At 46.3% G+C, this 15848-nt stretch overlaps 1 protein-coding gene across 2 annotated transcripts in view; it reads left to right on the top strand.

The window, feature by feature from the left end:
• The first annotated feature begins 100 nt into the window (after positions 1-100).
• The window catches only part of plpp3 (phospholipid phosphatase 3), a 31832-nt gene continuing 16084 nt past the window's right edge, over positions 101-15848 (top strand). Inside the window, exons 1-2 of one of the 2 annotated variants that reach the window (XM_083969601.1) lie at positions 101-652; positions 15669-15826. In XM_083969601.1, the coding sequence (XP_083825727.1) occupies positions 514-652; positions 15669-15826 (297 nt within the window). In that variant the 5' untranslated portion in view covers positions 101-513. Of the gene's footprint in view, positions 653-15093; positions 15249-15668; positions 15827-15848 lie in introns of both variants that reach the window. The other variant, XM_083969602.1, reaches the window with a different exon arrangement.

Genomic DNA, 15848 nt, shown 5'->3' with positions numbered 1-15848 from the left:
CGCGCCTCTATGTTATTACTCAGTCTGAGAAAGTTTCCATGCAGGGAATGGAGGCGATTACCCACCACCGCTAGCAGAGGGGAAGAGGGCTGAGCCTTTCAAGCTGCTGGGGGAACTTGAAGAGAGCAGGGGGAGGAGGAGGAGAAGGATTGATATAACGAGAGGCTGTCGATGCGCAGCGCAATTCGTACTCGTAGCCTTTGAACCAAGCTGGGAGCGGGCTCCATTCATTTCGAGCGCAGGCAACTTTACTTTTCTTGGGGGTCCGTGGCGCGCGGGTCCGTTCACCAGATAATACTGGCATATAGACATTTATATTTTTAGATTACTTTTAAAAAACTGAAACACGAGACAACGAGCACATCTGCAACTTTACGCGACCTCCTTGTTGGGAAGTTTGTTCCCCCCGTGCAGTCGCATGACATTTCTTTAAAGGACTTGAGAGAGCCTGTCAGAGTTTCTTCACCTACCGCGTGGTGTGGGATTTCGAGCTGAAAACGGGGGAGTTCTCAAATGCAAAAGTACATGTATGAGAAAGCGATGGCACAAGAGACAAGGAACGGAGGAACCTCTACGTTAAATAACAACAATGGTGTTGACAACAGCAAGAAGAAACTGTTGATAGCGCTCGACATCTTCTGTCTTCTACTTGGTAAGTTTATACATTACTTCAATAACTCCTCTTCTCTATTTTAATCTGAATTCTTTTTTTTTTTTTTGAATTTTTTTTATTCTTATTATCTCACATAATAAGAATAAATGTTGAGACATGATGCAAACTGAATTCACCTTAATCATGATTGATAAACAGCCCAATTTACACAGGACCCGCGCTTTCTAATGGCAGGCAATAAAGACCTCATCGTTTTAAAAGTATTGTCTGTTATCTGTGACCACAAGACAACTTAATCTGTAACATCCCCTTATCATCCAGTTCCAACACACCACCCCATGCTGCTGGACGCGCGGAAAGAGTCAAGACACACTGACCACAGAACAACACACAGACACAAACACATGTTATTTCAGGCTTGTTTAAAAAGTAGAGTTTATAACGTGATGCCTGACCTATAGACTTGACACGTGTAAAGGCATAATGGATAAATGTCGTTTTTTTTGTTTTTTTTTAGCCTGCATCAATATAAGAGAATAGCTATTTGACAGTTATTGACTAACAAAGGTATGTTTTTCTCTCTGTCACCACATGATGTATTGATCATTTCAAAGTCCCCACAGCATCACTGGACCTATTGGTTGATGTGTCTGCTGCCTGCCAACATGCCTGGGGCACAAACGTTTTTGAAGTGCTGTAACCTGCCCTTTTACTGCCCTTTAAATAGCCCGTGCCCCTATAACCTTGCTCATCTGACCCTAAAACCTCCAGAGGTGCCATTCCAGCCTCTATACATAGAGATGTTACATGACTACAGTAAAAAAATCAAAGAGTAATTAAAAGTATTGATTCATAACTGGCTTCAAAACTGTCACTGAGACCCAAGCAGTGTGTGTGTGTGTGGGTGATGGGGGGGTCCCAATGGTGACTTGTTTGTGATGTTGATTTTTTTTTTTTTTTTTTTGTGCGTTAGTCCTAACTTGTTATTCTGCGAGCGTCCCGTCCAGATGCATTGTGCTGTGTTTATGTGTGCGAGTGTGTGTTGCTTTGATAGCTGGTTTGTTTTTGGCCGCTGTCACTGTAGCCCAGTCCTTTTAGTTTCCAGCTCCAGTGGCCCCCCTTTCTCTTCTCTCTCTCTTTTCAATCCCTCTGTCTCTCCTTTCTCTCTTTTAGAAAAGGATTATGGGAGTTGCGCTTAACTTCTACACATTCTCTCCCAGAACCCTGCAAATCCCTGGCCAGCTGCCCCTGATCACTCCACTTCAAATTACTTTCTCTCTGGCTCCCTCTCCTTCTCTCCCTCTCTCTCTCCCTCTGCCTCTCCTCAGACCTCTCTGTCCAGGGGAATGCGTGCAATAATTGCTTAAGCATGTGTTGTGGCAGGGGAATGCCTCTCCGATCTATCAGACAGAGATGGGGAAGCGGTACCCGTGGCTGACCGGGCATTAGAGGAGCAGGTGGGGGCCACATCGATAACTCCATACGGAGAAACAGAGGCACATCAACAGTTGCAGTGGAATATACCACAGTTGACACACAGGAGCAGGAGTTTATTACCCAGGATGTTACAAATGGTGCAGATTAACTCCTCGTTCTGGTGTCGCCGAGGCGGTTCTGCCTGACACACTGAGTTTTCCAGTGGCTTTATATTGGTTATTAAAGAACCTCAGGCAGAGATTCACTGTTTCATCAGCGCTCATAAAAATGTAGATGAGCTTTTCGTGGCATGTGGAGCGAATTTCCTGCATAAAACAACTTCCCTCTGCGGTAGAAAAAAAAAAAAAAAAAAGCTCCAGTGTTGGCTATTCCTTTAAGGACGCACACATGCACATATGCATGTAAACACACACAATGCATGTAAAGCACACAGATACACACAAGACACAAATGGTCACACAGATTCCCCTTTGTCATGCTAAACACAATCTGCCTGCTCTGTGATGATTGGTTGGCCCACTTTAGTGGTTTTGGGGAGGGGTTACACATGGGGTGTTTGGTGTATGGAGGGACAAAGGGGGGTTAAAAGAGAGGAGAAAGACCAGGAAAAGGGGGGGTTATCAGGAGGGTCCTGAATCAGGAGCAAGGAATGTGGGTGTGTAGAGAAGAATGAGACCTTGAGACCTTGAATGGGGTTTGTTCACGTGCGTGTGCATCACAAAGAAGTGTTACACACCACACGGCCAGTTAATACATAAATATCTCGTTACCTTTAATTAGTTCCTATCTGCCAGCTGGTGCTGCCAACACACACACACAGACACACACAGTCTGTTCTGGTCTGTGACACCTTCCTATAAGTTGTCAGTCTGTGCCACAGTGGCAGCCTCAGGCACAGCTAATGATACTGTTTGCATATAGGACACCTGAGGCCATAATAATCACACATGCACTGAAGAATCGCTCCTTCTTTATGTTGCTCTCATAAATAAGATGAATGATGCATAAACACAACAGGAACAGAGCGATGATGAATAAACACACACACACACAGACACACACACGCTCCTCTCACCCAGAACTCCGCTGCTGAGTTACAGTTACAGTGCTCGGTCTTGGCAGCTGAGCACCAGCAGCATCATCATCTGCTGCTTTCCCCTTTGGCTCGGGTTCCACTCTCACTGAGCGGCCGCATTGATTTAGCAACACGCACCAGCACCATACACTCACTATAAATACACAAACTCCAACCGCAGACTGTGGAATCTCATTCTTCCGTGTTTCTCCGGCGAACATGGCTACACACTGTCTGACGGTCGGCTGTCATGCGGATTCAAGTGGATGTTTATTGTGAAAACACTCTATGTGAAGAGTCGCTCACTGCAGCTCTCAGGAAACCATACCTTCTAAAAGTAGCCTCACCTAAACCCTCATTATGTTTTGCACAATGCCAAAGGAGATTATGCATTGTGTGTGTTTGCTGTGTGTTCTTACACATGCTGTCTGGCTGCAGGTTTGAACTGCAGGGGCCTTTTTTCTTTTAAAACATAAACAGGGATTGGCTCCATTCCTTTTCTGCTAAGCTCTGTCTGCGTGTTGCTATAGTGACCACCCACTCATATATATTATTACATGTCTGCGATGTGAGCTAAATTGACCCAAAGTCCTTTTCCATTAGCATCTCTCAGCTGTGGGCATCCTGTCTGATCCGTGCTACAGTCAGGTGTTCAGTGACGTGGTTCTGAGGGAGATCTTTATTAGCAGCAGAGAGAGGAGTCCGACCCTTTGCCCCCCCCGGGGTTGACGGCGGATCAGCGTCATAACCAAGCCCTGGAGCTTTAACCCTATATCTCTGTCCCCAGCTCCTGCCTCCCCATTAGCTGCTATAGCATTACAGCGCTCAGGCACACAGTCCCTCATTAAAGCAGGAGAGGTTTAACCTCTACCTTCCCAGGCCTCAGCCACTTCAATCCTGAGCCGCTCTACAAATATTTTCCAGAATTTCTCAAATTCTTCATCTGGCTGCAGGGCTGTGGTCAAAGACTCTTGATGTGACATCTGGTCCAATTTTGGAGTGAGTGAACCAGGGGGCATGGAGTGTATGTGTATGTGTGTATGTATAGAGTGGTGCTCAGGAAAGGGTGGGAAACGGAAAGGTAGTGTCGGTCGGAGGTAGGTGTGGTTGTGAAATGAAATCCTGTCTATTTTTTTTTTTTTTGCCTCATAGTCCATTTCCAACTCCCCCCGCCCCCACCCCCCACCCCCCTTCCTTCCCTCTCTGTTCCCCCTCCAATTGAGCCTGTCTATCCTCCAACTTTGCACTAATGGAGAAACATGACATGAAATATAGGAAAAGACTTGAACATGATATTATTGAGTTAGTTTAGTGCATGTCTCGCACACTGTAAAATGTAGTATAATACACAAAGGAACCACATTTAAATGAAAGCAGCTCCATGGGCGCAATATAGTAACACTTTATAATACGTACACACTACTAAGCATTAAATACTGAATTCATCATTTATAACGCATGAATACTCATTAGTATGTAGTTTATAAACACAGTTAAAAATGTTTTACTCATCATTGATAAGCACTAACTGTATTTATAAACTACATACTAATGAGTTCATGCATTATAAATGAATAATTCAGTATTTATTAAAGGGACAACGAGGAGTTTCTATTCGGTTATAAAAAAGTCTCACGTTAATGTGGATGAATCTCCGCTACCCACACTTGTTAATGGGCCCATTTTCGATAAATATATCGTTCTGTCTCTATCGTTATTTTGTTATTATTAGTGGTGGCGGAAATGCTGGTCGAGCCGACCAGCGTTTCCTTACTTTCGGTTTCGCAACGAGTCATGAGAATAACGCAGCTGAATCGCCGTTTATGGTCGGAACTACGACGGTATGTGAACCTCTTTGAACCTCTGACTTTAATTCTTGATGAATGAAAACATGAGTCTGTCTTGCGCCGGTCAAAAGAATTTTACGGTGCGCGCGGAGGCTCATAAATGTAGTGTGAAAACGCTTCGCTTTTCCAAAACTCCTCGTTGTCCCTTTAATGCTTAACTAATGCTTAATAGTATAAAGTGTTACCCGTAATCTTTCTAACAACAGCAAATAAGTGTTTTTTGCCAAGTGTCATGTAGAAAACCTTGATAGCAAGAAGGACACACACGAACCCAAACACAGGCCTCCATCCAAAGCTGCTGACCTTAATCTAAAGGCAAATATTCTCAGGAGTCTGAGCGTGAGTCTGCCTGTGCAGAGGCAGCAGCTGAGCAGAGAAGTGACCCAGACTTTCTTGGCTGGATATAGATGTAAGAGAGATGGAGCTAATAGGAAAAAAAAAAAAACTCCCTTCCAGGAGTACCATGTGTATCTACTGAAGAGACCAATCGAAGCTAGTTGAATTTTCCTCTGTGTTCAGGCTCCCACTGTTGATGCTCCTTGTCAGTCTATTCTTCTGTTTGGCAGATCAGGCCAAAGGTCAAGCAGAAAATAGACTCATATGGGACAAGTGCCTGCAGTGCTCTCTGTTTGACATTTCCTGCACTCACACGCAGCCGAGGGCTCCGCATTCAATAGACATGCATCATGCAATAAGGGATAATGTAACATAACATGGCATCCCTGAGATCCGATTCTGACAACAGCTGATACGTGTATGGTATTTACAGTGTGGTTACATCAGCCGGTGCGTGTCTTTGTGTGCAACCTGTGGCTGGAGGCCGGTGGTGGCCCGTGGTGGGACGGGATGTGTGTTTTGGTATCGGCTGCGGGACGAGGCGAGGTCAGAGATCTTTAGAAGGTGAGGAGCGTCCTCTGGCAGCGCAGCATCACTGTACTGTATTATGTAATAAGATAAAGATCAGCAGATGTTGATGACAACAGCTGGGACCACAGGGCTGCTAGTTCTCTAGGAATGGATGGAAGTGTAAGTGTGCGTTTTTGTGTTGATGTATATTTTCTATGAGTTGTGATGGGGAGCTTGTAGCCAGACTTTTTTTTTTTGTGTGTGTGTATGTGTGTGTATGGCATTTCCAGCCCGTCATTGTGACATGTGGCTGCTTTCTGCTGGTGCAGGAGTTAAATGACAAACCCCTGGGGTTTGTGTGTGTGCACAGTGCTGTGATTAAAGGTGTGTGGGTGTGAGCGAGTGCGTGTGTGTCCCGTGGGGTTTATGAGGGAAAGGGAGCGCCCAGAGCTGTCATTAGACCAACTCTGTGGCCTGGAGGGTGAAACAATCTGTGTATGTGTACGCTTATGTGTGCAATGTGTGTGTTTGTGTGAGTAGCATGTGTGAGGCATCTGTGGCTCGATTTGTATGTGTGTGTGTGTGTGTGTGTGTGTGTGCCGCATGTGGCTCCCATGGGCAAGCCGAGGGCATGGAGTTGACTGATGCGACCGTCTCTTTATGCCGGTGCAGAAACCAGACACACTTGTCTCTTTTAACCCCGTCTGTCCCTGTCCTCCTCCTCTCAGCAAACAAATGAATTGCACAGTAAAAAACTAAGACAACAGCTTGTAAAAGCCTCTGTCTCTGCTGCTCCAAGAATCCCATCCATGATGATTACAACCTTTCAGGTAAACACCCTCATCCTGCCCGTTTAGATCAGTTTAGATTACCGGGCAGAGCCCTGCTGTAAACTTTTGTTAGCAGTAATTGCCACATGTGTTTCAGCCCGTTTACATGCCGTTGTAAATGAATAAATCCTGCGTGTGAAGCAGTGAAGCAGTGAAATTCTTACACCTGATTGTCTTGAGATAAAAAAAATTCCAAGGTTTACAAAAATTTTGCACAGTTCTTTTTTTGATTTTCCTGAGATGATCTTACAGGGCCGAGCTTCATCGTAGCTGACAGACTGAGAGCAGCAGGCCTCATTATTATCTCCTCCCTGCTGTTACACAGGCCCCTCTGTCTGTCACTTTCTCTTACTACATTTGCCCACCACAATCCTCTGTATTTGTGTGTGCGCATCCAGAGTTGGGGAGGGGGGGGGGATTTCACTGTTTCACTGAGAACAATACCCCTTTTGATGCATCTCAGCGCTCTTTGTCTCGCTAACGAGGACCAATGGGCCGGTGGCAGACAGAAGGAGGATGAAATGGAGGGAGGGGAGGGGAGGGGAGGGAGGGGAGGGGGAGAAAAAAAATGAATGAGGCTGAGATGTGAGAGCCTCTTCACAGGGCACTTGAGGCCTTGCTCGATTATCTGTCAGTGGTTTATGGCGGCGGCTGCTCGGGGGGCTGTGTTTTGTTGACCGGGGTTGTGGGCACTGTGTCTGTGTGTAGCTGCTTATCTGCTCAGCTGTGGCCCGGCACTGTGTAGTAATCAGCTCAGCATCTTTATTGGCGCGGGTCTTATCTGTGCTGCAGCCACTGAGCCCTGTCCTGTTTACATACAGAGAAGAAGCTTTCCTAGACAACGTAAATGCCACGAATGTTCAATTTAACACCTATTGTCTCGAGATAATTGCAATGTGATGCAGAGATGAGCCGAGAATTAAAAGAGAAGCTCTTTGCGAAAAGCAGTTAGGGGGAGGCTTTATCCTGGACAGAGGCGTCAGGTTTCAAAGACTCCACGGTCCTCTTCTTCTTCGCAGCCAGGCTTTTTTTTTTTTTTTTCCCAGGGGGCAATACTGCCATTATGGCAACAACAGAGAAAACGCCCAGCCAGCCAGCCAGCCATCCAGCCACCCAACCAACCAGCCAAATAGCCTGATCTGGCCCCTGGGCACTGCTCAGGTTTCCCTTCAGTGGAGCAGCAGCTGTGCACCCGTCCTCTCTCTCAAGTGACAGTGCAGCCAAGCATTAGGAATGTCTTGATGAGATGTAACTGATCTTTTTAAAACACATTATAAATATCCTCATGCCTCCTCTACTCGCTAATGTGGACCATAACAGTGTTGAATCCAGCCTCCATCTCTCCAAATGGGCCCTAGAAGCCAACAGCAACACACGGGGAGACGTGGGGATGTGGGGATGGAAGGGGGGGGCGCCCCGGCAGCATCGTCCAGAGGGCTGCCCTCGCAGGTGCCTGCTCGTAGAAGACAGTCCCCCAGAGACTGTCCCAGCAGATGCCTGCGTGTAAAAAGGGGCATTTATTCCTGTGAATAAAAATCTCTCTGAGTAAGCACATGCTTCAGCCCCGCGGCCCCCCAGTCGCTGCAGCATTCACACAGTGGGGAGGGAAAAAGGGACAGGGATTCACTCTGTACACCCACTCTGCTGACCTCAGCCACTCTTGTGTGTGTGTGTGTGTGTGTGTGTGTGTGTGTGTGTGTGTGTGTGTGTGTGTGTGTGTGTGTGTGTGTGTGTGTGTGTGTGTGTGTGTGTGTGTGTGTGTGTGTGTGTGTGTGTGTGTGTGTGCGTGCGGCTGTGTGTGTATTTGCCAGCTTTGTACATGTGTGAGACACATCAGCAGCTTGTGGAAAACAAAAGAAGCGATATCTGGAGCCGCACATCTGTATCGGTGGACATGTGTGCATGTCGGTGCATGTGATTATGTGTTATGGACAAAGCCCCGGGGTGTTTTTTTTTTTTTTATGGAGCCGAGTTTGTTTATTTGGATTGCGAGAGCATTTTTAAAGCCCTTTGTGGTCGACAACTTAAAAATGTTTGAGAAAGGCTTTACTGAAGTTGCCAGTGGAACCACAGTAATCCACTTTAACACCCACATAGCCACACACACTCACACATACACACACACACACACACACACACACACACACACACACACACACACACACACACACACACACACATACAGTGTCACACTCAGATATATAATTGGCAGTGTTACAGTGACAGTTGTGCCCCTGCTGAATAATCCTGCAGCTATGTCACATCCCTGACCTCTGACCCCCGGCCCCCGTGGCTACTTCCAGGGTCTGTCATGAACCTCAGCTAACCTACGCACTCTCTTCCCAAATGTCTGGAAGGCCATGCATGCTCGTGCGCTTGGCTTTAGTGACCTGTAGATAAAGTTAACTGTGAGCTGGATGCGTGACAAATCTCATCACATCCAACAAGTCATCTGCCCGGTAGGCCGTATTTAGAGCCAAGGAGGTCGCGGTGCAGGTTTAGCTGAATGCCGGTGCGTGTTCTTCTATAAATGTATATATAATAATACTGAAGCTGGGGATGTAGTCATCGGCTTATTTGAAGGATGTTGATGTAATTCATCAAGATTTGGCTTTTTTAACATACACCGTACGTAATATCACCATGGAAACCTTCCCAACGTCACGATGACCACACGCTGTTGCCAGCGAGCCTGCTTCCTGCTAAAAATGTCCACCCAACAAGTGGAGCTGGAACTGAGCCACTCATTCACTCTGATCCCTTCTTCTTATCAGATACACACACACACCCACACACACATGCTCTCACTTCTTGCACACAAACACACACACAAAAGGCTAATCGTTTTTGCACAAAATACACATGCATCCTCTGCAATCGCACTGCAACTCGCTGCCATCCAAATGAATGGGCCAGAGAGCTGTGATAATACAGGTGATTGGACAAAAACATCCTCTCTCTGGGTCTCCCTACACACACACACACACAGTCACACACATATCACATAACCACAACATATTATCCGTCCATACATCTTATTAGTGATGTAGGCCACTTCAGAGCGTCCTTTAGTCACATGTATTATGTTGCAGGGTGTGTGCAGGTGTCAAGATCTGTATGATAGAAGTATGTCAAGCCACTGGGATCGGCCTGATATAGACAAGTGACTGTAATAGATATGTGTAGTCTCCCTGTCATGAGAGCAGAACTGACACACATGTTCAGATCAGGTTGGATTTGTGTCAAGTGTCTGATGATCCTTGAAATGAAATGTTATATAAAGGCACTTAAATGCTTAAATACATATCACAATTACTGCTGCAACCAATGATTACTATAATCGCCAATTAGAAACACACTCTTCTGCAAAATCCTTTTTCCAATTAATTGAATAAGTCAGTTTAGAAGCATTCAAAAGAAAAAGGAAGAAAAATGATGAATCTAAACAGGCATTTTACTCCAGTTTCCAGGGCAACCCTACTCAAATCAGAGAAGAGAGAGTCTGGATGATTGACTCCAGACCCCTTCAGCCTCCACCCTGTCTAACCTTCCTCTGAATTGTCCTCTGTCTCGGTCTCAGGACGGGTCACATGGTGCATTTGAGAGACAGGAGGAGGAAATCCTCCATTAGAGCAGACCACAATGACTCTTCCTCTGCCCCGCTCCGCCTCCCATTCACCACTCGCGCTCGCTGCTGACTCCTCCAGCTCCATCACCATAATCACGATATCATTTTAATTCTGCTCTGAAGGCCATGAAAGCCCATTAAAATGTCAATAGAGCTGCGAGAGAGTCCCGAGAGCGGGAGAGAGAGAGAGAGAGAGGGAAGCTGGCCGCTATAGGCTCAGCCGACACGCAGGTGTTGCTCTACGGCAAAATTAGTGCCGTGTCAAGGGGAATTAACCTTCTGAACGCTGCAGGGCTTTAGCTGACGTAAGAATAGCTATTGTTTCCTGTTCTGGCCGGTACAGTCTGTTTAAAGATCAGAGAAAATAATAGAAGCTGATCTTCGCCCTGCAGGACTGAGGAATGCCACTGACCACTGTTGTGTGCAATTACACCAAAAAAATGCAAACCCCTAACAGGTTCCAGTAGTGCAGTGAGTGCACTGATAAAAGAAACATTTTCCTGTAGTTCTGTGGAAAACGTCAAATCAGACTCGGTAGTTTCTAAGTCGTGCTAATCTAACAGCTCACTCGCAACACCAAATTTAACTCCAAAGCCAATCAAACACGCGGGCGGCTGGGTAATCTCTGTCTCACAAACAAATGCACGCATGCACAGCACACACACTCACACACATGCATAGCAAACTGCATACCTAAACTTAAAGCATGCACAAACACACACATACCACGTATAAACACACATGGACATACTTTTGGATGGTGATTTCCAGCAAGCAGTGGAGCATGAACATGTGAGTGGATTTACGGATGGAAAATAATCACACACACACACACACACACACACACTCACACTCAAAAGCCTTGCCATGACCTCTGCATATAAACAGTGATTCAAGCAGCCGAAGAAATGCCTCTCTCTGACCTGTGGTAAGCAGTCTCTCTCCACTGATCTGCAGTTGTTCTGCTTGTGGCCTGAAACGGAGAAGTGCATGACAGGATCTGATAAGACAAATAGAAGTGTTCCCAAACTCGCCAAGCCACCCACTTAGGTTATGTTCTTTTTTTTTCTTTCTTTCTCCTCCAGCTGTATTTGCCATATTTCTCCATTTCTCCTTTACTCTGTGTCCACTGAGAGCGTTTCAGGCTCCAGTTATTCTCTGACGCCGGACTGTGCTGTTTATTAAAAGGCTTCAGGCCCACTGGCTCTAAAAGCAGGGCAGGGAAGAAAAAAAAAAAAGCATTCAGGCCGGACTGTGTGTGAGCAGTTAAGGTACTTTTCCTCATCCTTAGTCAGGATCTGAGCATTACTGAACGTTAGTGACCTCATGACAGAGCTTGTAAAATAGTTGTTTTTTAATTCACTGACGGACCATTGGTGTTTCCCAACGGCCCGGCCCACCTCTTTCTCTCGCTTGCCTTTTTTTGTTTTTATCTCACCCTCCTCCGACACTCCCCCATCTCGCTCTCTGGGTCAGAAAGGCCCGTGAAGGTCGCCCTCTCTTTATCCCGTCGCCATAAAAGAGCTCATATTTCTTCACACGTCGGTTTACGGACGTACGGCCGCGGGGTCGGCGCTGGAGTGGTGTTTTGTGCTGAGGGGTTCGCTGTGGGCCGTCTGTGGTATGAGGAGAATGCCCACATACCAGGCTGTTTTCTGGGAGATGGCATGGGGAGGAGGAGGAGGAGGAGGAGGAGGAGGAGGAGGAGGAGGAGGAGGAGGAGGGAGGAGGGAGGAGGGGGGTGCAGCACCAAAACAGCCTGGCATCTCAAGGCTGGGCAGCGTGTGCACAGAGAGGCTTTTATGAACTCTCAATAGAAAGTGTTGAGGTGCTCGGGCGCTTTTCACTCACTCAGCTGCGCGGTTCAACTTTTGCGTTTCCCATGGTGCTTTCTGATCGGTTTAGCCACTCGGCACTGGTTTCGCATGTGTGTGTTTTTGTCTGTGTGTGTATGTTTCCCATGTCTGTTAAGCCCATGACCTCTTTTCACTTCTCTTCATTAGCATATGAATCCCACTCCTCACACACACACACACACACACACACACACACACACACACACACACACACACACACACACACACACACACACACACACACACACACACACACACACACACACACACACACACACACACACACACACACACACACACACACACAAGTAGGCCAGAGTAGGAAGGATGGAGAAAATGGAAAAAGAGAAGCGAGACAGACGCGAGAGAAGCTGAGTGTTTACTCAACACCAGTCAGTATGTGCACAAACTTTTAACTGCGGTCAAGTTCAGTGGGGCATTAAGCTCAAAGACTCACAAGAACAGAAAACACACATCTGCAGCCATCTGAAGTCTTGCAGACCGTCGTGCCCAGGCTCACCCAGAGCTAACCCTGCGTGGTTCTCAGACTCTACCAGAAACCCAGTCCAGCCCAGTGAGGGTCTGTTTGTGCAGGTGTCTGCCTCGGTGACCATCCCATCTGCCGCCTTTCGCTAACTACTGGAGGAGCGAGGCATGGAGCGACAGAAAAATGCTTAAAGGAATAGTTCAACATTTTGGCAAATTGGCCCATTGCCATAATCCCTATAGTTTTAGCAGTAGGTTCGTTACCTTTAATTGTCGATGCAAGCTGTTTTTAGAATGGCAGAGCAGAGCCGTGAGCTGCTCAGAGCTACGCTACGGAGACTAATAGGATTTATTGGTTTCCCTCATCAAACTCATCAAATACACAATCCAACAACTCCAAAACGCTCTAGTGGACAAGTTGTGATCTGCACATTCACCACACTATGAGATAATAACGGAACGTTACGAGACAGAGTTGTTTTCAAGGTAAATTCTCGCAACCTACTGCTATGACTATAGGGCCAATCTGCCAAAATGTTGAACTATCCCTTTAAATCTCTTCATGTTGTTTTAGCAGCTTAATGCTCCTGGAGTTGTGTTTGTTATCTTCAGATGAGAAGAGCAAGGATTTTGTTGTGACCTTTTGACACAACAGTTGATAAAACAGGCTTGTCTCAAAGTCCATTTAGTAGGTGTTCTGGAGCTTTGGATCATATCATATGATCTTCATCCACATACTTGAAGGATTCCTTTTTCTTGTAAGTTTAAAAGTTCCTTCTTGACCTCAACTTTTTTTTCTTCTTTAAAGCTTTACATTTTGAAGACAAATTTCATCACAATCATTTTCTGTGGTTAGAAACCACAACCACCACAGAGATGAATGAAAGAAGACGGATAAAGCTGAGAAAAACAATGATATCTTTTTCCAGGGAATCCGTATTAGCCTGGTTTACGTCTACTCATTGATCTGGCAGACACCTGAGACAACACTGTCTCCTTTCAAGTGAGAGCCGATGTTAAGCAGCCTGAGGAGACGTGAGCGTGCGCCTGAGAAACATGCATAGGAGGGTGTTTTGAGGTTTTTTAAGAATGTACAAGTTCATGCGACTGGGGGAGCGCTGTGTTTTTCAGGACAGACGCGTAACACAATCCCCCTCTCCCGTCACTGGTGAGACGACAGCCGTGGTTCTCCGCCGCATTCACAAGTCGATCTCTGACTTTGACCCAAATGTCAAAAACCTCTGTGATGTGAGCTAACCACACGCGCCGCATGTGGGAATATTTCAGCGCAGTCTGACATTTAATGTATATGTTGGTGTGACTGTGTGCGGGTCTTCAGGACGCCTTCGTGTCTTCAGCTCCCTCTATTTATGAGCTACTATGGTTGCGCGTACAGTATACATGCCAAACATGCTCTCATGCAAAAAAATGTTCCAGAGTTGGGTGGGCTTACTTTTGTTTTTCTTGGTATTCACACATTTTAAAATCCCACAAGGAAAACTGTGAAAGTCCCAGCCAGAGTTTGCAATTTGTATTCTTTTGATTTGGAGATTTGTTTTTAGTTTCCCTTTTTCAGAACAGAATGTGGGTGTGTATGTGATTGAAAAAGCAACAAATGGATTCATTAAACCAACTCTTTGTCAGTTTGTTTTTGAAGTGTTTGGATGAAGATCTAGATCTCCATCATCCCACTGTTAAAGACGGGACATTTTGTCAAATTCGCTTATTTACTTTCTCGCCAAGAGTTACGTAGGAAGATCTTATGTCTGTTTGGTAAATACACAGGACACTTAGCATAGCTTAGTTTAGCTAAGCTTTTAAAATGAAAATGTGGAAATGAATGAAGAAGTGACCCATAAGAATATCTTGCTATGTATTTGTGGTTCTAATGTCCTGATAACCACCCAGAGAAACAAATCCTGCCTGCAAGGTTGGATGGTGCGTTCAGGTGGGCGGGATTTGGGGGCGACGTTGACGGTTGTGACATCACAAAGTTGCAAAAGTCCTGACAGCTGTTTTTCTTTCTTATGCTCATCAAAAAAAAAAAAAAATCAAACCCAAGCAAGTCCCAACCCTCTTAGCTGGAATGGCACTCTCTTCTCCTCCAATCAGAGCCACTAAACTCCTCACAATGTATTGACACAGTCCCTATGTTGGTGTTTTTCTTTTGTCTTCAGTAGCCCTAAATGCCAGTGTGTATTTACTCTGTCAGTATGGGGTGATGCTAAAGAATATACCCCACTTCTCAATAGTGTCACACTGTCAACAGGCACAGCAGGAGGGAGTTTGCTGAGTAAACAGTCTGTTTAATGTTGACATGATCTCACACACCTGTTGTTCTGTTCATGTGTTTTAATGTGACGTTTCTCCCCCAGCCAGCAGGTAAGTGCAGAGTTAGTGACATGGCTTAAGTTTATGTGTGTGTGTGGGTTCATCCATCCATCCATGTATGTATGTATGTGTGTGTGTGTGTAGCTATGCTGCCCAGCCTGGTCCTGCACCGCACTTCTATTCGTCCGTACCAGAGGGGTCTGTACTGCAGTGACTCCAGCGTGAAATACCCCTACAAGAACAGCACCGTCCCCTCCTCAGTGCTTATATCTGTTGGGTTGACACTGCCCGCGGTGTCCGTAAGTCGCCCCCCCACCCCCGACCCCCCTCCATCCCGGTGTGCACACACACACACACAAAGAGCGACGGCCCGGGGGAACAGTGAGGGCAGAAACAGGGAGGGCTGTAGGTTCATGGCGGCGGCGGTAAAGAAGTGACAGCGCTTAGAAGAATTCACATAATATTATTCTTATGTCTTGAAAAATGTGTCACTACTTTGCTCTACGCTGCCCATACATGACGTCCTTAAGCCCCGCCCACTTCTGCTGTATCCCATGGTTCCCCCCGGTGCCAGCAGGCTCCTTGTGCTCCCCCCCCCCTGCGTTCTCTCCTGTTTATGTCTGTGTCACTGACCCGGTGCTTTTATGCTTTCTTTCTTCTCTCCCTCCTCCTTTCTTTCTCTCTGCTCTCTCCTCTCTCTCTCTCTGTGTCTTTTGTAGCTAGCCTGCCTTTCCTGATCATTGAGACTAGCACCATAAAGCCGTACCAGCGCGGGTTTTACTGTTCGGACGAGTCCATCCGCTTCCCCCGAAAAGAGGGAGACACCATTAGTGATGCTGTGCTTTGTGGTGTTGGCATTCTTATTGCCATCTTCTCTGTAAGTCAACCCTCCCTTTGTT

This window comes from Trachurus trachurus, assembly GCF_905171665.1.
Source record: "Trachurus trachurus genome assembly, chromosome: 4".
Lineage (NCBI taxonomy): Eukaryota > Metazoa > Chordata > Actinopteri > Carangiformes > Carangidae > Trachurus > Trachurus trachurus.
Note: the sequence above shows the minus strand (reverse complement) of the source record. Positions and strands in the feature narration are given on the sequence as shown.